The following is a 24,482-nucleotide window of genomic DNA, read 5'->3' on the forward strand; positions in this document are numbered from 1 at the left end:
AACAGAGCACACTGAAAACGTATGTCAAGAAATTTATCTGTTGTAAGTGCGAGTTTTCAAGTTGTATATTTGACCATTTTGTAAAGTAAATCGTTCAGTGATGGTGAATTTATTAAACTTCGTGTGTTATAAGTTGTGGATAAAATTAGCGCACCGTATAGAATTATAATAATAATAATAATAATTTATTTCTAGATGTGACTTTATAATTACAGTCACGCTCCTTATTTTATTTTGTATTTATATAGAGATTTTATTGATTTCACTCAGTAATTGTAGACTCTTGTACTGTTTAAAACTTGACCCCATGGATGTAGTATATTAGATCGATACGAAATAGTTTAATGTACATCTATAACTTGATAGCGTAAGGTATAACGTAAAACTAGATAGTGTAAGATATAATGTAAAAATATACAGCGTAACGTATGTTGCAGCGCTCATTACGCCCTTTCCTCTAAACTTACTGTAAGAATAATAATTTTAATTTCCCATACTCTCCCTACCTACTTATCATCGAAAACTTCGGTTTAACTATAATTTTAGAGTTATAAAAACTGAGTATTAAAGCAAAATATCCTTAAGCTAGAGCATCTTTTTGTTCTCTAAGGAAAATGGCAAAATTAGCCACAGCAACTGTGTGTTAAAAAAAAATGCCTATGTAAAAGTCTACAGAAGCCTACAGTTGTTGGCTGGCAACAGCTATATCGCGTAGTCCCTTACGAGTTAGAATTCTATAAACACCGGAAAGATGCGCTTAGCTCGTGATGCAAATTAGGGCAACAAGGGGGGTGATCATACTCGTGTGAACGGATATCGAAGATTCCTCTCAGTCTCGTAAACTCGGCGTAGATGCAAGCAACAGCTTCTTCATTACCTAATAAGGAGATAGCTAAGAGTGGCTACACGTGTTGCCAGAATGTTCGGTACAGGGTGTAATGAGGTGATGATGGTTACCCCTTTGACTAAGTGTTCCATGACGTAGAGTCCGAACATCCGAGGACTTGCAGACCTCCAATAAGAGAAAAGGCTTGAATAAACAGTGTGGGCAAGCTTGGGACATAAAAAGCGGATCCTGGCAAAGAGAGAACAGAAGCACTGACGGAAAGAAGATGACGTGACCGTTGCAGAATCCTCCACGGGAAGAAGACTGGAGACATCGAAGGAAGAACCACCAGCGAGCGAAAGAGCCCAGCGAGGAAACCACTGTCGTTCTGCTGAGCCAACACCCAGAGTCGGCCGAGGAAAAAGAAGAACTACAGCCATGGACTGATCAACCCAGCATGATAACTTGAGCTGGTAAGTTAAAATGATGAGTACGAAAATGATAGTAAACATGATGCTGTTAAAATGACTCCTTTCTAGTTTCATATAATCTGAGCCTATTGATACTTAAGAATGTAAAACCTTAAAAGTTAAAAGTTCGATCTTATAATTGTTGGACTATTTTGATGAACATGAAATGTCATAATATATCTTTTGAGTGAAGTGTGTAAATTCCCTCTTGTAAGTTTTCTCTTGTATTAAACATTGTTATGTTTCGTATTATAGAAGTTTCTTTTCTCTGCCAAAACCTCACATTCAATCACTAAAACAGTAGAGCTTGCAATGATTTGAAGTTAACTGCGGCTTTGAGTAATTAATTACATAATTACCCGATGATAATCACAATGCAAAAGCCGAAACTGCAGGATGGAGAGAGGAAGTAATCTTCACCCTCCTTATTCTGAGGGTATACGAGGCTTGTCCTATTGAAATCCACTAGACGAAAGCAGAACTAGATACCATATAGGCAAATAGGTTACGGCGAATATGTTAAGTATAATAAGATAACCAACCAAATGAAAAAGGTAAAAACGACCCAAACTGCACTAAGCAATAAAAGTATGAGTTATACCTAGTCTGGCTACTTCTGTTACAGCCACACCTTAGAGCTCGCGTAGGCAAAAAAAGTACGGAGAAACGGGAAAGCTTAAGTAAGTAAGCAAAGCACTCACACAAACCTGAAGCGAGAGAGAGGGTAACAGGTATAGGGTAAAATTAGATAGCGTAATGCATATCACTGTATCTGGGTATCTATTAGATTAGTGTAAAATTCTCAATTAGTTAAGTAAATTTAATTATCATATTAAATTTACTTAATTAATTGAGAATTTGTTAATCAATTAAAGGTATTCAAACCATAAATTTGTTAATCAATTAAAGGTATTCAAACCATTAATTTGTTAATCAATTAATGGTATTCAAACGAAAATAACGCCCAAGAACAGAGCAGCAAAGCAACTGACACAAAGAACCGTGAGTGCTGTGGTTTCGGGATTAAAACAAAATTGCAACTTGTGAAATGTTTCTGCTTTTTTTCTGAAACAGGACATGATCCAGCAAAGGAGGATGTCTTAGCATTAGCATTAGTAGAGGCATTTGATGCAAGAAAGCAAGCTTATGCAGCATCAGCCGAAAAAAAAAAAAAAAAAAAACACTTCCACTTCACCCCTCTGTTCGTTCAAAATACCTCTCCAGCTGAGCCTTAAACTTATTTAGGCTATCAACTTCCACGACAAGGGATGGAAGTCTGTTCCACCAACCAACGACCCGCTGGCTAAATGCAAATTTCCGCACGTCTATCCTACATCTGTCTTTCCTCAATTTGAATTTATGCCCTCTCAGGTGATTATTCTGAGCGAGAGGAAGAATCCCATCAGCATTGAGCATGCTCAAACCATTCAAGTCTTTATACACTTAATATAAAGTCTTTGTGTGTGTGTGCAAGGTGCAAGCAGTGTCAAGAAATTAGTTGCCAGCTCGGCATTCTGATGGGTATCTATGATAGTTTGAAGAATAGGGTAGAGGCCCTAGAAGGAATTAAAATTAGGTGGCCCATCAAGCTCTTAGTTGCCCAACTCAATACTAGACCTCACTGCTTTGCATCAGTCATCAAAGTGACGATCTCTAAGGCAGAATGGCTCCTGGTCCCACAGGAGCTAGCTATTGTCGGTGACTTTATTGTCAGGGTGAGAAGGAAAATATTATGCAAAAAGGATAGGTGAAAATCTTTGGTAAAGGATGCAAAGAAAAACAAAAAAGTCTTTAGAATCAAGGGATGAATAAGGTTGGTACACTTGATATCGATGATTCGACTGTTGCTGATCGTGCTCAGATATTGACAAACTGAATAAGCATTTTGCATCTACATTCATATATGAGGAAGAGTGTAGAGAAGGGGATGACAGAAGCTTATTAAACTCTAATAGAGAGCTAAATTATTTTGTAATAATATAGAGCAAAGTGTAGGAGAAATTGTTGAAGTTAAACGCGAGAAAGGCGCCTACGGTGAATGGAATCTTCCCAGTTATATGAAAGAGGGCAGCTAGGGAAGTAACCAAACCCGTAGGCGTAATTACGACAGCATTCTTGGATTCAAAGGAGAACTCCAGGGACAGGAGATGCACAAATGTATCCGCGATTTAGAAAAGGAATAAAATGGTGACAGAAGCAATTATAGACCTGTTAGTTTAACTTTTGTTATGGTAAAAAAATATGGAGTCACCACTGTTTAAAGAAGCATTACAGGATCATCTACACAAGACTGCAGTGATAGTTTAGACAGAGCATTGGTTTGTTAATGGAAGGTTTTTTTTCTTACCAGTTTGACTGGATTCTATGGTGTTGTCACAAATGTACTGGATGCAAAAAACGTTTTCCTATTATATACTTAGATTTTAGGATAGCTTTTTTTTTGGTACTGTTGGACATTGAAGACATGGCAGTTTTACAAATTGGAACAGTATGGCGTTAAGGACAAATTGCTACAATGGATAAAGTAAACGTTGAGTGGGAAAAAGACAAAGCGTGGTAATCAAATCAATGGAAACTGCTCATCGTGGACTAATGTTATAGTGCAGTCCCCCAGGGTTCAGTGCTGGGCCCATTGTTATTTCATGTATTTATCAGTGATATTGATGAAGGTATATCAGGCTTAATGTGCAAATTTGCATTTGAAACAAAGGTTACAAGGTTTATTAATGACAGTAAAGACAGTATGCTACTGACAAGATCTAGAAAAGTTGTGCTGATTGGCTGAGAAATGGCAAGTAATGTTTAATTTTGACACATAAAAGTACTGAATATGGGTAGCAATAACCCCAGGAGCAATAAACACGTGATTATCACTTTTTATGAGGCAATGGTCAGATTTTTTTTTTTTTTTTTTTTGATTTGGCAGTTGTTGGCGCATCGGCTTCTGTGGCCATATTGCACCTCCCAAGGTTTTTGCAGCACTTTGATCCAAGCCAGAGGCGAGAATCGAACCCGCGACCTTTGGGTTGCCGGGCAGGTACTTTACCCACTCGGCTAGCCCGGTCGGGCAATGGTCAGGCCACCCCTTGAGTACTGCGTACAGATCTGTAAATCTAATTTTAGGAAGGATTTAAAGTTGTTAGAACGAGTAAATACACCCCAATAAGACCACTTGCGAGGTGATTTTATCGGGGTTATAAGTCCTTGAATGGTTTGTGCCAGCTTAATGCTGATGATATTGTTTCCCTTGCTAAGATTACCAACTGGGGGTTGGGGGATATAGATTCAATTTGAGGAAAATACAGTTGTAGAATGGGCTTGCGGAAATTTGACGTTAGCCAGAGGTAATTGATTGCTGGAACAGATTTCCATTGCTGTTCTGAAGTTTGATAGTTTATATAAATTAAAGGCAGAACTAGACAAACATTTGACCTAATGAATGGATTGATGGAAAAATTTGAATGGATTGATGGAATATGATTTTTTTTTTTTATTATATCTCTGTTAGCTTGCTTTCTTGCATCATATGCCTCAATTAATGCATAAAGCTAATATTAACACTGTACGAAAGAATTTCTTTGAGCTACTTTTGGAAAACATAAAATAAAGGAAATAGTTTGGGGTGACACTGGATGACAGCATTGTTTTAAATGACACGGTTCAACTTCATATTTTCATAAGTGGAATTAATGATAAATTTGTATAGTTGAAGACTTGGCTGATCTACAGAGTATGCATGGAACAACTATAAGCGAAATTAATTTTGAAGATTTTTGCCAATCTTTTGAAAAGTTAGATTAAATATTAAAATCCTGGCAGGATTCACAGCTAACCGCATTATGGATAGCATAACCAAGAAAATAATAGATATCAGAGCTGAACCTCTTATTGGAATTAAAGGCATTCTGCCTTTAGAAGCTCTGGGAAAGTATTCATTTTCCAAAAGGTTACGTATGTGGTTATTTCAACCGCAAATTTTATAACAGCGCACGGTCTTTATCACCGTATTTTTCAACAGTTTCTTTCCGAAATCGAAGCAGAATACGAAGATGTAATTTTACATAGTGCAGTGAGATGGCAAAATGCTATAACTCGTTTCTTTAAACTTCATCATGAGGTTGATATATTTATGAGAGAAAAGAGGAAACCAAAACAATAAAGCAACTATCAAATATGGAGTGCTTGTTTGATCTTGCAATTCTTAAAGACATTTCTAGTTATTTAAATGCTTTTAATTTTAAACTACAAGGAAAAGGAAAACTGGACACTGATTTGTATGATGATATACAAATAATTTCAGGATAAATTGTTATTATTTAAATCCCAAATTGAGCAAGGCAATTTAGTTCACTTTTATTCTTGTACCGAGCTAAAAGGGAGACACATGTTTCTGAAGAATCGTTGCCCATCGTTATTACAATTACTTTCTCATGAGTTTGAAATTTGATTTTCTGACTTAATACAAAATACAAAAGCTTGCTTAAGGATTTGTTTACTACTATTATGGCAGAAAACTACGATCCCAGGTTGCAACTTGAAATTATTAATCTTCAAACCGAAACATGGTTCAAAAATAAATATATGGACTGCGAAAGTAAACTGCTTGAATTTCGTAAGGCTCTATCATCTCAAGATTTTCCTCTAATAAATGAAAATTACTGATATTAATATCTGTTTTTTTTTTTCTCTGCTCTAGAAGATTTGTCCCTATCATGAAAGTAACAGTATTTACATAATTATTTAATTACATACTTGAAAATTGTGGAATACCGTGGTACCCCAAATTAAGCAAAATGATATTTGATCAAACGTGCTGGACAAAAACGTGAAAAATATGTAGAAAATGATATTTTCTTGGTTGAAGCAGTCCAAAACTGTAGATTTGTGTATGTGTCATTAGCTTCTGGCATCTGTAAGTATGCTGCCGGCAGAATTTATCAATATCGATGTTTAGACTGTTAATCAAGTCAATCGTGTTTCCTGGGAACTTGCGTCTCAGACCTTTGAGATTGCTGAAACTAATACGTAGCTGGACTGTCCACTTGACTTCATCCGGCAATTCTGGGAGTTTTTATTAGGTCATTGGTATAAGGGTTGCCAAGTGGTACTGTGATTAGTCTGAGCAGTGCAAAAGTTTAGCTGCCACAATTTGTTGTTTCCATGGTGTACATATTGCCCTTGAAATGGTGTGCTAATTAACCTAGAAATGGTGTCCTTGTTGCCCTAGAAATGGTGTACTAATTGCCAGTCTGCTAGTTAAGTCATTTCAGGAGCCAGTATTCTAGGCTGAGGAACTTGTTGAAGTATGTAACAGGGGCCGGTGACCAAATATTTGTTGCATAAAAAGGAATGGGGTAGAGACATCAAAGGATGTAATCCTTAACCAATTCAGCATGGTGTATCCCCATAAGTCCCAGGCGAATTTCCCACATAGCAGAATATATTTTTGTGTTCAGGAGGTGTGCTTGGAATGTCAGACCCTCATCTTATACTAACCCCTGATCCTTGTGCCTTTTAATTTTTTTAATCAATGATCATTGATGGCAACGTTGATATTAGTGTGTGTCTTCTTCCAAGTGAATGACATTTGGGCTGTCTTTTCTTGGTCAATCTGTAAACCAATCGAGGTCAGACATTATTCAAGTTAATAGTTTTTTTTTAATTTGCCTACCGAGTAGTGGAAAGCATTCGATTTTTGTTAGATGTAATGTAAAATTTCTGATCATGATTGGAAATTAGTCTCGGATGGCAGGAAGAACTCTACAATTACAGCAAATAAAGATGATTACACGATTCCCCTCCTCCTTGTGGGATACCCATGTTAGTATTGCTCGTTGTCCTGAAGCTAGGATGTGAGATGATGAGATGTTTGTGCTGCAGGATTGATTTAATTATGCTGAGAGAATTTCCTGTAGTGTTCAAATAATGCTGGAGAATGGTGACTAGAACTGTTATTTTTATTTTGTTACAGGCCGTTTTAATATAAAAAAAAACAATAATAACATAAAACTGTGTCCTGTCATTGAAGGCTTTCTGTATTTTGATAAGGGTGTCCTTGAGTTTGAAATTGGTAGCCAGTGATTGAAGCAGTGGTCTGCAATGGAGGGCTGAAAAAAAAATGTCATTAAAATTGCTACTTTGTTCGGATCAACGTATATTTGCAAGGAAATTTTTTTTTACGCATGAAATCAAATATATATATATATTTTTTTTTTTAAATAAACAGAATAACAGTTGATCACCTTAATTCCGTATTGTGAATGGGCGTCACAAATTTTCAATCAAATTTTGAACATTTTTTTTTTTAAATTATCCAGCCTCAATGATCTCATGAAATGTTACATTTTGTTCAGTAAATATTATGAATTGTAATCACCAAAATTTTTAATATTTTTACATTTACGTGTAACATTATATTTGTTTATTGACCTTACTATTGTAAGGTCAATAAATAAATATAATGTAAATATAATGTGTTGTAAATATTCTAATGAAAGTATTTAAAATTAAAATTTGGAAAATTAAATGCACTAGGCATAATCCTTATGGGTTTTGATAATTAACTATATAATATCGGTGTAAATACACCATAGTTAACCCATATATTTGAGCTACGATTGTAGCGTAGAAGGCATCGTTTTAAATGTATCTCATAATGTGGTTGCCTTCACAACAAGATAGCTACTATTGAATTACTTCAAATAAATAACGCTTCTCTAGTAGAGAAGACTACTGTTATTTATTTTCAGCAGTACCACCACCCAGACGATCGTTTCGAAGCTTTTTGGCTTCGTCATCAGTGGGCGGGCAGGTACCCAGGTAATCCAACAAGCCATCTCAGTTGCGAAGTTATATCCACATTATGAGAGATGCCAGAAGGGTGTGGTGGTAATGTATTTGGAAAATTAAATGCACTAGGCATAATCCTTATGGGTTTTGATAATTAACTATATAATATCGGTGTAAATACACCATAGTTAACCCATATATTTGAGCTACGATTGTAGCGTAGAGGCATCGTTTTAAATGTATCTCATAATGTGGTTGCCTTCACAACAAGATAGCTACTATTGAATTACTTCAAATAATGATGGCTTGTTGGATTACCTGGGTACCTGCCCGCCCACTGATGACGAAACCCAAAAAGCTTCGAAACGATCGTCTGGGTGGTGGTACTGCTGAAAATAAATAACAGTAGTCTTCTCTACTAGAGAAGCGTTATTTATTTGAAGTAATTCAATAGTAGCTATCTTGTTGTGAAGGCAACCACATTATGAGATACATTTAAAACGATGCCTTCTACGCTACAATCGTAGCTCAAATATATGGGTTAACTATGGTGTATTTACACCGATATTATATAGTTAATTATCAAAACCCATAAGGATTATGCCTAGTGCATTTAATTTTCCAAATACATTACCACCACACCCTTCTGGCATCTCTCATAATGTGGATATAACTTCGCAACTGAGATGGCTTGTTGGATTACCTGGGTACCTGCCCGCCCACTGATGACGAAGCCAAAAAGCTTCGAAACGATCGTCTGGGTGGTGGTACTGCTGAAAATAAATAACAGTAGTCTTCTCTACTAGAGAAGCGTTATTTATTTGAAGTAATTCAATAGTAGCTATCTTGTTGTGAAGGCAACCACATTATGAGATACATTTAAAACGATGCCTTCTACGCTACAATCGTAGCTCAAATATATGGGTTAACTATGGTGTATTTACACCGATATTATATAGTTAAAATTAAAAGTAAGCTATTAAAAAAAGAAGTCATATTTTTATAATTATAAAATCTTAAAAAAAAATTTCTATGAAATTGTTGGAAATTTGCATCTTTTATATATGTGCTAAAAACAAAAAATCGTAATACATGAAAATAGAAACTTGTTTTGCACTTAATGCGGACCGCTAAACAAATCTAACTTTGAAATGGCCCCTGTACGGGAAAAGGTTGGACATCCTTAGAAACACCCATTACGGCAGTTTGGTTACGGGATAAAACAAAATTTGACAAAATTCTTTAACTAAAAAAAAATAAATAAATAAAACGAAAAAGACATATACTAAAAAATCTGAATGAATTAAATTAGCAGTTCAAATACAATATAAGTTAACACATCAAAAATAAAGGTTACAATGCAACTGTCAAAGCAGAGGCAGTCGGAATATTTACAGAAAACTTATAATATTCCTGAATTAATCACGTAATTAATGCAAATTAATTAATAGTGTCAATTATATTTTGCTTTTAAGTGAAGTTCATACCTCAGACAGAGCACTGCATTCGCAACCTTCAAATCTATCTGTACACACGAATTCAATAGTTTCCTCTATGGTTGGGTAACTGCCCTGTTCACTCTTTTGTATGCACTTTCTGAAGTCTGTGATTACCTTTAAATAGAAAATTAATTTCCCATATCAGAAAACATAAAAAGGCTTTGCTATCCTAAATTCGTTATTACGAAAATTAGTAATATTTCGTCAAGATAATATATAGCACGAAAAAAGTATGAAATAAATAGTAATAATAGTGATAGTAATCGTAATCGTGGCATCTGATGAAAGAAAGCAAGCTTATGACCTTATGTAGCATCGGCCAAGAAAAATAAAATAAAATTCACAAAACCATTCACTTTAAAATTTTTCCAGAGCCTCCTTAAATTTATTTATCCTATCAACTTAGTATTAGTATTAATAATGGCCGCATGGTGCAAGAAAGCCTACGGCTAATGCTGCACCAACCAAAAAAAAAAAAAAAAACGAATAAAACAATGATAAAAAAATAATGATAATAATAATTAAAAAAAGAAAAGGTAAATAAACCTATCATCCTATGCACTTCCCATACCCGCAGGTACTATCCAGATGACCTTTGAATTTCCCGGAACTGTCAGCGTCTACCACCCATGTAGGCAACTTATTCCAATATTTCACAACTCGCTGGATAAAATCAATCTTCCTGCAGTCCAATCTAAACATTTTCAACCGTAACTTGAATTTATGTCCCCTAGTTCTAGCATCATTTATAATCTTGAAAATTTCGTCCTCATTCATTTTACTGATGCCTCTAAGAGCCTTAAACACCCCAATCAAATCTCCTCTAAGGTGTCTAGTTTCCAAACTTTGCAAACCCACATATTCAAAGTCTTTCTTCATAAGGACGCCCTTTTGCCGATCTTACCAGGCGAGTTACCCGTCTTTGCACCCTTTCAAGAAGCTCGATGTCTTTCTTTAGGTGCAGTCTTCATACTTGAACACAGTATTCCAAGTGTGGTCTGACAAAAGCCTTATATAATGGGATTATCACGTCCCTATCTCTACTTGGAAATGTTCGATAAATCATTGGTAAGACACCATGGGCCTTCCTCGCAACCTGTTTACAATGCTCAGAGAATTTCATGTCTCTCCGTAACGTAACACCCAAGTCCCTTTCCTCCAGTACTCGGTTTATTTGAAATCTACCAAATGAATAGGTTATTTTGGGATTATTGTTTCCCAGGTGTAATACCTTACACTTTGTTGGATTAAAGCATAGCCGCCATTTTTCTGACTATTCCTGAAGTCTATCTAGGTCTCTCTTAAGAAGCTCAGCTTGACAGTGATCATTAACTACTCTACCAATTTTAACATCATCTGCAAATGTAGACATCACGCCCTCTATCCCTTCATCGATGTCGTTTATGAAAATTAAAAACGACAGTGGTCCTAATACTGATCCTTGGAAACTCCACTTTTTACATCAACCCAATCTGAGAAACTTCCACAACGAGAGATGGAAGTTTGTTCCAACAATAAAACATCCGATGACTAAAGGCAAATTTCAGCACATCTATTCTACAGTCGCTATCCTCATTTTGAATTTATGCCCCTTAGGTTCGTAATCTCAACAAGTGGAAGAATCCCATCAGAATTCAGCGTGCTCAACCCATTCAAGGCCTTATACCCCACAGTCAGATCAGCTAGCAGGTGATTAGTCTACACCCGCTGCAATTTGCAGAAATTAAGCCTCTCTTGGTAAGAGGACCCTTTTATTCTCCCTCACCAATCTTGTTTCCCCCTGTACACGCTCAAGCAAATCTACATCCTTCCTAAAATGACTTCTCTAGACCTGTACGCAGTACTCAAGGTGTGGTCTGACCATTGCCTTATACAGATGGACATTCACCACCTTTTTCCTGCTAACAAAATTCCTGTATATCATTGAGAAAACCCCATGACCTGCTCTTGCATCCTGTCTGCATTGTTTAGAAAATTTCATATCTGTCTGCACAATTACTCCTAGGTCTTTTTCATTTTCTACCACCTGAAGTGTAGTACCACACACTTGGTACGTTCCTCTGGGATTACTTCCACCCATATGAAGTACTTTGCATTTGTAAAAGTTAAACTTCAGTTGTCACTTCTCAGCCCATCTTCCCAAATTTTCTAGATCATGTTGCAGTAGCGAACTGCCATTACTGACATTAACAACCCTGCCATCCTTTGTATCATCTTCAAACTTTGACATTAAGCCTGATATACCTTCTTTAATATCATTAATACATATACAAAACACCAGTGGTCCCAACACCGAATCGTGCGAAACTGCATTGATAACATTAATCCACGAAAGGGTGCGCCCATTCATTACCACCCTCTGTTTTCTCCCACTCAACCATCCTTTTATCCATTGTAGCAACTTACCCTTAATACTGTTCTGCTCCAATTTGCAAAGTTGTCTTACATGCGCAACAGTGTCAAAAGCTTTTCTGAACTCCAAGTATATGATACGAAAATTATTTTCATCCAGTTCCTTTGTATCCAGATCATAATATCCAATAAAAGTTGTCCGACATGACTTTCCCTTAACAAACACAAGCTCTGTCTGAATTATTGCTGCCGTCTTGCTAGATGATCGTGCAATGCATTTTTAACCAGTGACTCCATTATTTTACCCAGAACAGTAGTTAAACTAACTGGTCTGTAATTATTAATGTCACCCTTCGATACCCCTTTGTGAATTAGGGATACATTTGCACATCTGCAGTCCATGGGGACCTTCCCTGAGTCCAATGATACTCTCATAATTATGGCTAAGGGTTTGCTTAGATTCTTTTCCACCTCCTTTCATATAAGTGGATATATCCCATCCACCCCAGGTGCATTTCTTATGTTTAACTTCAATCGTTTCTCCTCCAATTTGCACTCAGTTATTACAAAATCATTAAGCACCCTGCTACAATTTTGTATCCTTCTGGCATCTTCAATTCTTCAATTCTTTTAGAATTTATATAAGTAAAGATGTCATTGCTGTTTTTCTTATCATCCTTTTTCTAAATTTCTCGTAATTTTGAGTCGCTTGATAATTTATAAGCATCCCATGCATTTTTCTTCACTGCCAAGTTTCCTTAGTTCAATTGACACAATTTAGACCTCAACCTTGAAAAATATTTCTTAATTGGTATGAAACGTTTAGTAGTTTCCACTATTAATTCCTTGAATGCTGCCCACTTAGAATTTTCTGTTGGTAACACATCAGTTGGTCTCACTGTACAGAATTTTAAAAGCTGTCAGAGACCAATGTAGTCACCTTTACTTTTCCGCCTGATGATAATTATATCTTTAAGTAAATCCCACATCAGCACATTGTGATCACTGTCAGCTAGTGGTTCCTTAATCTGCAAATTCTTAATAAACAGATAATCACTGCTGTTAACCAGATCGAGAGTATTGCCATCTCTAGTTGCCCCCTCCAAAATGCTGCTGCAGAAAACAGTCTTCCAATAAATCCGCAAAAGTCGTACTAGAGTGTGAGTGATCGACCCACAAGTTCCCGTCAATATCTGGGAAGTTAAAATCCTCCATTATAAGACACTCTGATTTATTGGCCTCTCTATTTCTCTGTACGATTGTTAATTGTTCTCATTCCAGTCATTAGGCCATTAACACACTCCTACTCTTATTTTTGCTTTCCCAGTGCTTACGTCACTCCAAAGTGACTCAACAGTGCACTGTCCACCCATCTCAACTGGATACACTTTTGAATGTCCAAATATAAAAAAAGATTAAATGTTTAAAATAAAATTGTACCTAAAAACGTCTTTGTAGGTTTCGAAATGTTTCTGTTAGTGTCCTTCACTAACGGGTTTTCAATTTTCGGGATTTTCTTAAGTATTTCTTCCGAACAGTTTATTTTTCAATGTTATTTTGTACAATAAGTTTAAAGGAAGAAAATTTTTAAAAAGAAATTGTCTACAATTATTTTAAAAGAAATTTTGTGCTGTTCTATTTCTCTCGGCATATTCTTCAATTTCTTTTCCCTTTTTTTCCATTTAACAGCTATACTTTTTGTTTGCCGTTTTCTTTTTGGTGTTCATAGTATTAATAGTCAGCAACTGTGTTTCTTTTCTTTATGCGCATATCTTTACCAGAGTTATTTATTTTTTTAGCCATCCTTTAATGGATTTGGTGCTTCTGATGGAAAATACTACATTTTTCTAGTAATTTGCTATCCCAATATGGCTTACTGCTTGCATGTGTTTTTCATAAAAATGTTGTTCACAGTTATTGGTATTGGAATCATTAACATCAAGTGATGTAGGGCAGTGAACGTTTTCTGAATAAGCCAAAAATAAATAAAATAATAAGTATGATTAAGAAAATAATAATAATGCAGAAAATTCCATTCACTGTCTCAGTATCGATCACCTTGGGTTGTAACTTATTCTAGTCCATCTATTCAATCGACATCACTCAGGTTCCTGCCTTACTTTCTCTTCCCCTACCCTCCTACTCCTCCTTCACTTTGTTTTTGAAAAGAGATAATAATAATAAATAGTAGTAATAAATAGTGTTTCGGACTGTCTCCAAAATAGAAGGAATATAATTTAACCCTAAGAAAATATTTCAATAATGGTTATTAACAATATTCTTACATTGTTAAAATCCTTCTCTAAGCGTATAAAAGATTCTTTCACATATTCTTCAGACGTCACTAGAAAATAAAGTAGGAAATGCATTACAAAATCCTCATTAATTACTGTGCGAAATTTTATAATTTAATTATAGATATCGCTGTAAAAACAATTTTTTGAACTTCGTACAGAAAAATTGAAAATATTTTATAAAATTTCAAATAAAATTTAATTTCTTTCATTCTCTTTAATATTGATCTAAGAACTACACAATAAGTTTCTGTTCACAGCAGCCAAATATCTGCTCTGTTACGAGTGGTATGAATCCCACCTTTCTCTTTTCGAATAAATCAAATCTTTATTAATTGGTAAAATCAGTATTAGTCTGGTTTCCCTAATTACTGATATCTATTTTGATTGTGTTGAAATTCAGAAAATTATTAATACCATCAACAAAGACGGAAACCAGTAGAATCAAGCAAATATTATTCAAAATTAGAATTAAAATATTAAAAATCTTAAGAAAGCCGGCCCACTCGTAACTAGCTTAGGAGAATCCATATACAATACAGCCGTAGACTTCCGTTGTAAGGTCAGAAAAGGTCAAGGGAAACTGTCTTCCCTTGTAAACATACAAGCGCTTCGCAAGTATGAGATGATACTACAGCAGGGGAAGCATAGTCGCTTCCTGCATAAACAGCAAAATACCTTGAGCTCTTTCTGAATAATCTTGATATTGGATAACAATCTCGCTTGCCCAAATATGGTCAAGAGTAGCATCCGCGACATCAGCGCCTCCTTAGCGACCATAGAAAATCATGACGTACCTAGGGTTCGTTGCTCGTTAAGAGGTTTAGAAGATGAGTCAACAGATTCTTTGACCATGACATGATACTCGGACCATATGAGATTTTGGCCTTGGAAACTAGAACATCCAATGAGACAAGCAGTGGAAAGAAACACAAAAGGGATTTGAGCCTCATATAAAAGGAGGAGAGACAGACGGAGAATAATTAGAAGGAGGAGAATAAGAGAGAAGTAGTAGAAAATAGTTCGACTGGGATAGAAAATTAGGAGAGTCGCGATTATTGGTTGTAGTGCGAGTACTAGTAAAGTATAGTGCAGTGCCAGTCGTTATTGAAGTAAGCAAGTAGTTCCAGACAGTAGAAACAAGCAGAGGGAAACGCCCTAGAAGGAGGAAGCTCAAGAAACAAAGGAGAAGATAAAGGAAAAGGTAAGCTGAATTGTTTCATAATATGTGTATAAGAAGGATAGAATGTGTAAATGGAATATCAGAATGACACAGTTTTAAAAGATGTTTCCTTTCTAAACGATTTCTTTCAATGTTTTTATGTATGTTATACATGAGATTTATTATATGTCACGGTACAGTATGTTAATCAGCTAATATTCAGGTACCATGAATATTAGCTGATTAACATATGTTTTGATAATCCAATGTATGTATTCTAAATATTAAATGTTTTAAATATTAACTATTTTAAATAATAAAAGGAGGAGCAAATGGAGAAGGTGTTGTTGATATTTATCAAGAGCGATAGCCACATATATACCTATACACGTATTACGATACTATATATTGTTATATTAACTGTATGACCCTATGTATAAGGGGTGTAACCTGAAGGAATCATTGTAATGTTAAACTGGTATAGATGAAAATGTATTAACCTTAATTCAATATCGCTAATTAATCATAGGAGAAAATATTATGGGAACGAGAGTGATGTATGTATGTGTATCTCTTTCTTTTGTAATGTGTTTTATATAAATAATAAATGATTGTTTTTGTTTTCAATTTTGCCTCGTTGCTGAACTCCAGATCAAATCAGTAATCACCTGGGTTGATTAAGTTCAATTAATGTTATTGCGCTAGGGAAGGAAGGTAATTTCATTAAATTCCTCCCTAGTTACACAACGCAACAGGTCCAAACTGCAGCATAAGGGGAAGACGGCTTACCCTTCTCTCTCTCTTATGTTGAGGGTATACGAGACCAGGTCCTAAACAAAGCCACAAAGCACACAGATAAAGCTATAACTGTGTTGGGGGGGGGGGTTACCGGTTAAGGAGGGAAATTCAATGAAACAAATACAACGTAATAAGCCCTATATAAAAGGCGCAGTCCTTAAGATCTCAGATCTCCACCCCCCCCCCAATAGCTCATATAAAACGCCATTGCAATATAAGTTTCAATCAATTAACCGAAACAAAATTTTTTAACAAATAATCTTATTTGTGAAGTAAAGTTGCCCGCCATGGTTCACGTGGCAAGGAGAATTAAATTTAACTAATTGGAAAACAGGACACGAAACTATTTTTCTTTAAATTTAAGATTAAAAAAGAATAAGAAATACACCGAAGGCTTATATTATTTACCATATCAAAAACCGCGTTAAAAATGGTTTATTTTATGCAAGAATAATTCACATTAAGAGGATATAACGGTTTTTCGTTTATGACCAGTAGGATACATAAACGATATTAAGTGCAACTGTTATCTAGCTTCTAGAGCCACACCAGAAGCAATTTCAATCAGCACTCGACTCATTCTTATCAGAAAATCTTAAATACGCTGATAACCTTAAATCGTTCGTTTGTTCACTGAAATACTGCTGACTCGATAGAATTCTAACTTTGGTCTTTTCCACCCGGTGAGGGGAGGGCATTGACGATATCACTACGCTACATGTGCAGACTCTTATAATGGTACATGTGGACATGTGTGCGTATAGGTAGGGTGGCTCCTAGAACGTCCGTTCAAATCCACCTCGTTTCTTTGTACGTTGAACAGACTCTGAAAACAGGCCACCGTGTAATAGTGCAATGTTCGTGTAGTTTAATGCATGTTATGTTGTTGTGTTATGCTGACCTCTTGGCTAGCGAGAAGCAGTATCACCAGGAAGGCTGCTTCTAGATACTCGTCCACACCAAGGGAAGGTGGGCCAGTTCCAGTAGATGGGACATATAAGGTCTCTCAGGTTATGAGACAACAAAAAAAAAAAAAAAAAAAAAAATCCTCTGGGGGCCCAATCCAGAGCTTAAAAAATAAATAAATAAAAAAAAATAACATTACATATATATATATATATATATTATAAAAAAAAATAAAATAAATAAATAAAAAATAACATTATATATATATTATAAAAATTTTTTAAAAAATAATAATAAAATAAAATAAAATAATAATAATAAATATATATATATATATATATATATATATATATATAATAAAAATAATAAAAAATTAAATAAAATAAAATAAATAAAATAATAATAATAAAAAAATAAAATGGTACAGAATATTATAATGGTACAGAATATTATTTATATTTGAATAAATGTGAACGAATGTTCTGTTGATACTGGTACACTATCATAGCTATGCCCATTATTTATGTTCGCGTTTTAATATAATTATATATATGAGAAATAAAGATAATGGAGATTTTTCGCGAATGAGCCAAGAATAAAACTTCACAAGAACTGTAATATTAGGACTGACAAGAAACAAATTTCTTTTTATACTCCGGCATGACCATCAACCAGGTCAGAGGAATTTACAGTAAATCATGAATACAATCGTTACTCGTATTTAGTAGTCACGGGCTTGAACCATGAACCTCAAAGTAAATACAGCAATAAATCGTTCTGCTTTTTTTTTTTTTTTTTTTTTTTTTTTTTTTGGCTGCTGACCCTTGATGAAGAAGTTAAGATATAGCATTAATTGCTGTTTGTAGTATGTTATTTAATTTTTTTATCTACTTTTATTTCTGTGGTACTCATTCAATGTTTTCCATTGTAACTCCATCTGACAGTTCAGCATTTCTCCACTCATACTGTAATCTACTTTTCAACATTCCTTTATGGTTGGGTATTTCTGATAGTACTAGTAGTAACGCGGGTCCATAAAACATCCCAATATTTTAACTTATCATTCCTTTTTTCCCCGTTACTTTTCACTGCAACTAATTATTATTAATACAAAGCATATGTGTATATTATATGTAAGTTTATTCAAGCGATCATCTTCTACAAAAGGTGATGGTCATTTTTTTCCAAAAATCACCTGCTCAATGACTAAAAGCAAATTTCACTAGTCGATCTTTCTGATTTTAGTCTTGGGTACTTTGTGCGCAGTGCCTCGTGATTTACATCAAAAAATGTCTGATTCAGCTGTGCTTATTCTAAACAACAGCGTGTGTGAGAGTGCATGTAGAACTGTATGATATAAGTGAAGCACAAATTATAGTGTATCGATTGGTTGTACGGTTTAGATGCATCAGCAACTTAGGCCACATTTCGTCGTATATAATATATCTGTAAATTGCGTGTGTTCTGTAGTGGACTTACCGTTCGCCGCTTTGGACGAAAGGGTCGAGTTTAGCCTCGCCGGAGACTGACTAACTCAGCCATGTCGTGAAAAAGATATTCATAGACTTATTGACGGGATTCGAACTCGGGTCTTTTCCCCCTGATATGAGAAGACGGCGATTCTACCAATTCTCTTACTAACCATCATAGCAGATGAATAATACATCTAAATAGCACCAGCATACTTTTATATACTTTTAATTTTTCATTATTGCGAGATATCAGAATGGTGTGATTTATTGCAAGATGCAAACCGCATGGCAAACAGATATTCTAAAAAAACAAAAAGAGATTAACGGGAATATTCATGTCTGAGGTGGATTGTTGCCTTTCGGTGAAAACTGCTTTCAGTTAATAAATGCACTTATTCAACAATCTCTTTAAAAAGACTCCTCTAAATCAGCAAAGAAGACCATCCGCTCCTGGTGGTCCTAGGACCTTACTACTCTTCGCAAATCAGTTCACCGCGCTCGACGATTATATCAGCGACACCGCAACTGGCCTTTTTTTTTTTTTTTTTTGATTTGGTAGTTGTTGGCGCATCGGCTTCTGTGGCCATATCACAAGGTTTTTGCAGTACTTTGATCCAAGCCCGAGGAGAGAATCGAACCCGCGACCTTTGGGTTGCCGGGCAGGTACTTTACCCACTCGGCTAGCCCGGTCGGCGCAACTGGCCTGTTGACGACGTTATGCTATTATATAATGACGACGTTATGCCGTTATATAATGACTACATTGCAAAAAAAAAATGCCTTCAGTAAAGCAATTGCAACGAGAAAAAGAGAAACCTGGACCACCTTTGTAAAAGAAACCAACAGCAAAAACCCATGGGCCTCATGTACAAGAAAGCTCGGGAGAGAACATTTACCTCTGATGTCCTTGGTACTGTTAGAACTGAGACTCATGAAACCTCTGGCTGGACAGACTCTATAAACCAAATTCTTGACAACTTATTTCCTATGGATAATCCTTCTGAAGATTCTCCAGAGCATATGGCAATTCGGGAGACAAATAACAAGTACACCATTGAAGAACGTACCGAGCCATTTACTCTAGAGGAACTTACCTCGGTGATCAAGAAGATCAATGTGAAGAAGTGTCCAGGAATGGATATGATTGAATATGTGTTCATTCTCCGGCTGTTAAAATTAAGACCTCTCTACTTGCTCTTGCTCTTCAATAAATGCCTCACGGAAGGCAGCTTTCCCTCTGTTTGGAAGGTTTCTTTCATCTGTCTTATCAAAAAGCCAGATAAGCCTGCCTCAAACCCACGTACCTACAGACCAATTGCGCTGCTTACTATTCTAGAGAAGATCTTGGAGCTGCTTATGGCTCTTCGACTAACAGCTCTGTTTCAACAACAAAATCTCTTTTCTCCCTATCAATATGGCTTCACCCTAGGTCATTCTTGCAAGGTGGCCATGTCTGACTTTTTCTGTCACATTATAAATTCTAAATCAAAGTTTATAGGGCGCCTTCGACACTGTCTGGTGGGACAGCATCCTTGAACGTCTCCGGTCTTCCAGATGCTCCTTTCATATATACAAATTATTTCAAAACTATTTCTCTGACCGCTCAATAATTGTCAAGTCAAAATTCCTCCAAGTCTCTAGGAAGATTTTTTGAGGGCGCCTCCAAGGTTCAGTCCTGGGGCCCCTTATCTGGAACATTGTGCTTCAAGACAGGCTGGGCCGCTATCTCCAAAATTGTAAATTTTTTGCTTTCGCCGATGACCTGACAATTGTGGTCTCAGGCAGTTCTCGTGCAGTGCTGGAGGTGAATGCAAACCGGATTTTAACTGACCTTTCCACCTGTCATTGGCTAACAAACTTAAAATTAATCCAGTGAAAACAAAAATGATGCTTTTTAAATCCAGATTAGATCTCAGGTGGTCTCCCCAAGTCGAACCTTTTGGCAAGCGGCTTCCTATAGTCACTGAGACAAAGGGGCTTGGCGTCATTATTGATCATAAGCTTTCCTTCTATCCTCATCTGATTCACATAAGTACTAAAATCAAAAAGTTCACAGGGTCAATTATTCGAATTTCCAGAGCGGAGTGGAGTCTCTCCAGGAAGTCACTCTTTCGCTACTATAATGCTGTTTTCCTGCCCATAGTCACCTATGCAGCAGGAGCTTGGTTTCATCGGGCTACCAATTCCAAAATGAGGTTAAAACTGAATTCCATCCAGCGGAGCATGCTCCTCTCTATTCTCAGAGTCTGTAGAACAGTTTCCACCGCTGCAGTGCGGGTTTCCCTCCCATTGGATCTCTTTGTCATCTATCGTGGCCTCTGCTTTCGACACAAAAAAAAAAAAAAACAAATACCTTCAGAATTACTTGGTATCCAGCTAAATTTAAGTGAAGATCCTAAAAAAGAGAAATCCAGATGCTTTAACGGGCTAATTAGCATCTGGCAGACCAGATGGGTCAGCATCGCATTTGGAGCTACGTCAAGAAAATTCCTGCCTGATGTGACCTTCTTACTCTCTAAATCGGTTAAAACCTGGTGCTCTTTAACTATGCAAACTTCATTTCTGATAACAGGACATGGCTCTCTCAATCAAAAACTCTTTCAGTTTCGCTTGCATTACACCGATCTCTGCAGCTGCATGTATACAGAAGATTGGAGTCACCTGCTCTTTAACTGTGCAATCTATGACGATCTTAGGGTGAAGCTCTGAACTGACGTTCTAGATCTCTCTCTCTCTCCGGGGAAAGAGGAAATGCTTCTGCATAATAAGAATCATCTCTCAGCTCTTCAGAACTTTGCCTCCCAGGTGTTTGCTCGCAGAAAAAGAATCAACGCCAGATTAGTGCACCAAAACAATCCACCAAATCCAACTGTGTAAGCGGGACAGTTTGCTTCTCTGATTTATTTTCTTCTATGGGTAAAGTCTGCATAAATTGTCATTGCACTGATCCTAAAGGTTACCAGTTCCACAACTCAATTCTGGATACAAGAATACTTATTGAAGACTACTTTTTTTTTTTTTTTCACCAGCGCCAGTCTGTTTTTTTTTTTTATTATTTATTTATTATTTTTTTATTTTATCTTATCAGTCCCAGAATCTCTTTGTTTTTTTTATTTTTTTTACTTTTTGTTTATGATTATTAATTTTATTTTATTATTTATTATTATTATTTTTTTTATCCAAACGTCTTTTTTTAACCACCACGGGTTGTGTTTATTTTATTATTACTATTATTTATTTATTTATTTTTATTATTATTTATTTATTTATTTTTATTATTATTTATTTATTTATTTTTATTATTATTTATTTATTTTTTTTATTATTTATTTATTATTTTTTACTATTATTATTTATTTAATATTTTTTACTATTATTATTTATTTAATATTTTTTACTATTATTATTTATTTATTTATTTATTTATTATTTTTTGCTATTATTATTTTTTATTTATTTGTTTTTTTCTCTCTCTCACTCCTTTCTTTTCCTCTGGAATGGGCCTCCGGAGGAATCTGGCCCACCTTTTGGCAACATCACGTGGGTCAGAGTCTCTTTTTAGGCATTATGTGCTCTACTGGAACTGGCCCACCCTCCCGTAGTGTGGACGAGTCCCAGAATCATCTGTCCAGGTGACTGATGCTTCTGGGTAGCCAAGTGGCCAGAACATAACAACAGAACACACACACACACACACACACACACACACACACACACACACACACACACACACACACACACACACACACACACACACAAACCTACGTCACACACATATTTGGCCCATTTGTAGTGATACTGTTCTTTCCAGAGATACGAGGCCGAGTTGAACAGACGTTCTAGGTGCCGCCCATAACATATACACATGTCCATATGTCCACATCTCGATCATAGATATGCAAAGTTGTTGTTTTTTTGTCGACTAAAACAGGCAAACCGACCAGAGAACACACACACAATTTGCAGAAAAAATAAATATATAGGTAAATGAAATCATTTATGGGTTACCCTAATATCATAATTTGTTTTTTTGTACTTTTTATTGACTTACTCAAATAACTATTAATCGCAGAGACTCAACCACTGGTTACACAACATAAGCTTTGGATGAATGAAAAGGGAGTTACGACTGCTTATATTATTATTATTATTATTATTATTATTATTATTATTATAGTAAAATGATTTTAAGCTATACATACGACAATATGTACACCAGCCTTGACTAACAAACTCGTACACATCGCAGTGCATGCCACCGACGAAGGCCAACAAGAGAACGGAGAAGCAAATCATCTTCGAGTTCATTCTGGCTTCAGGAATAACTTTATTTGCGAGTGTCTACCCTTCTCTATTTATAAAAACACACGCACTGCTGCTCCTGCCCATCTGGCTACGGAGGCGCCTCTATACCTTTATACCATTGGATGCTGCTGAAAGAAACTTTGAACTATTTGGAAACGCTTGATTGTTCTCTAATTCATGCATCAGGTGTGTGTGTGTGTGTGTGTGTGTGTGTGTGTGTGTGTGTGTGTGTGTGTGTGTGTGTGTGTGTGTGTGTCACAGTTAAAACATTCCTTAAAATGGAATAACTCATTGGTATTCATTTACGAAATCTTCTCAGTGTTGTAAAATCTGTTGGTTGTTTTGTCATATATGTATATATTTCTATATGATCGTTATCCGTCTTTTTACTCGAGTTTGTTGGGTACGGAATATATATTCTGTGCTCCATATATACTATGCCTAATTGGCTGTTTGCGAGAAAATAATATCAAGTACCCCACATAACACCAGCAGCTCATCAAATTCGACTAGGGAGTGATGGACCTTATTTTTCATTTTATTTAAACGCGTAGTCATTTGCACCCGGTTACAATGTATTGCATCGTATGACATCGTTATAGTTGTAAGGTTAATGGAACATATATCTAGTATTACATTAAAAATAACTGTAACCTCTGCTGTTTAATGCTCAAATTTCACCTGGAAATTCTAGAAAAGGGGTGTGTCCCCCTGAGGCACAACTTTCAAACGACCACATGGAGGACGATGCTCTTGTTGCAGTGGGAAATTTATGTCCTTTTTCCTTTAGTCAGATGGCCGTAGAGCCAGAGTCAATCGATCAAAACCTAAGTAGAAGAACCACTTATGCACAAGTCGCAACTCTCCACTATACTCGCTGCATTTGAAACCGGCCAGGTCCACCTGATAATCCCACTGTCACCCAGATCGCAACTTAGAGAGCCCAATCCACAAACATAAACCCCGATTATAGTACTAATGCCTCTCGGAGTGAGCAATTTAGAGACAAGAAGATGTCTACCGCATAACTGCTGTAGAAATAAAAGAGAAGATTTTTGTATCAAGAGTTAGTTCCAAGACGCGAGCGGATGGTGTCAAGATCTTTTTTTAAAAGGAGTGCAGGATATCTGTTGAGGTAAGGGCATTTATGACTAAACACCGGACCGATGCATCTTTCATAGTCACATTCCATAATAGTATTAGTCACAGGGTTTAGAGTTGAATTGCTGGCTACCGGTACCATCGTAAAACCCTTCAGTGCTAGGCAGCTCCAGGAAGAAATCAGGAGAACCACCGATCAGCAGTCAGCATAGAAGTCAATTTGCAGCGCATGCCCAGAAAAGCACACTATCAGATACACTATTTTTTTACTAAACAAAATAAGAGATTATCTCAATCTTTTTCGTGGAATGCTTCCAGTCAGTTCTCTCCAAATGTGACGAATAAAATAAGGGTAGAGATACGGCCAAATTCGACGCGAAACGGAATCGAAAGCCAAGAGCCCCAACCCGACCCCTAAACACATCAAACCACCTCAGCAGTACCATAAGTTTGAGAAAACATTGTGCCAGAATACATAATTAAAACCGCTTCCGATAATAAATAATTA

The 24,482-nt window shown here is 36.1% G+C and overlaps 1 protein-coding gene across 1 annotated transcript in view; it reads right to left on the reverse strand.

Moving 5' to 3' along the window:
• Positions 1 to 22,915, reverse strand: part of LOC150089799 (uncharacterized) — a 37,592-nt gene extending 14,677 nt beyond the window's left edge. Inside the window, exons 1-3 of the mRNA XM_090368820.1 lie at positions 22,771 to 22,915; positions 14,222 to 14,280; positions 9,573 to 9,698 (exon numbers count right to left, since the gene is read on the reverse strand). Coding sequence (XP_090224946.1) covers positions 9,573 to 9,698; positions 14,222 to 14,280; positions 22,771 to 22,876 — 291 coding nt within the window. The 5' untranslated portion in view covers positions 22,877 to 22,915. The remainder of the gene's footprint in view (positions 1 to 9,572; positions 9,699 to 14,221; positions 14,281 to 22,770) is intronic.
• Between the last annotated feature and the right edge of the window lie 1,567 nt (positions 22,916 to 24,482).

Source organism: Mastigoproctus giganteus, chromosome 2 (genome assembly GCF_048544385.1).
Source record: "Mastigoproctus giganteus isolate SK-2022 chromosome 2, ASM4854438v1, whole genome shotgun sequence".
Lineage (NCBI taxonomy): Eukaryota > Metazoa > Arthropoda > Arachnida > Uropygi > Thelyphonidae > Mastigoproctus > Mastigoproctus giganteus.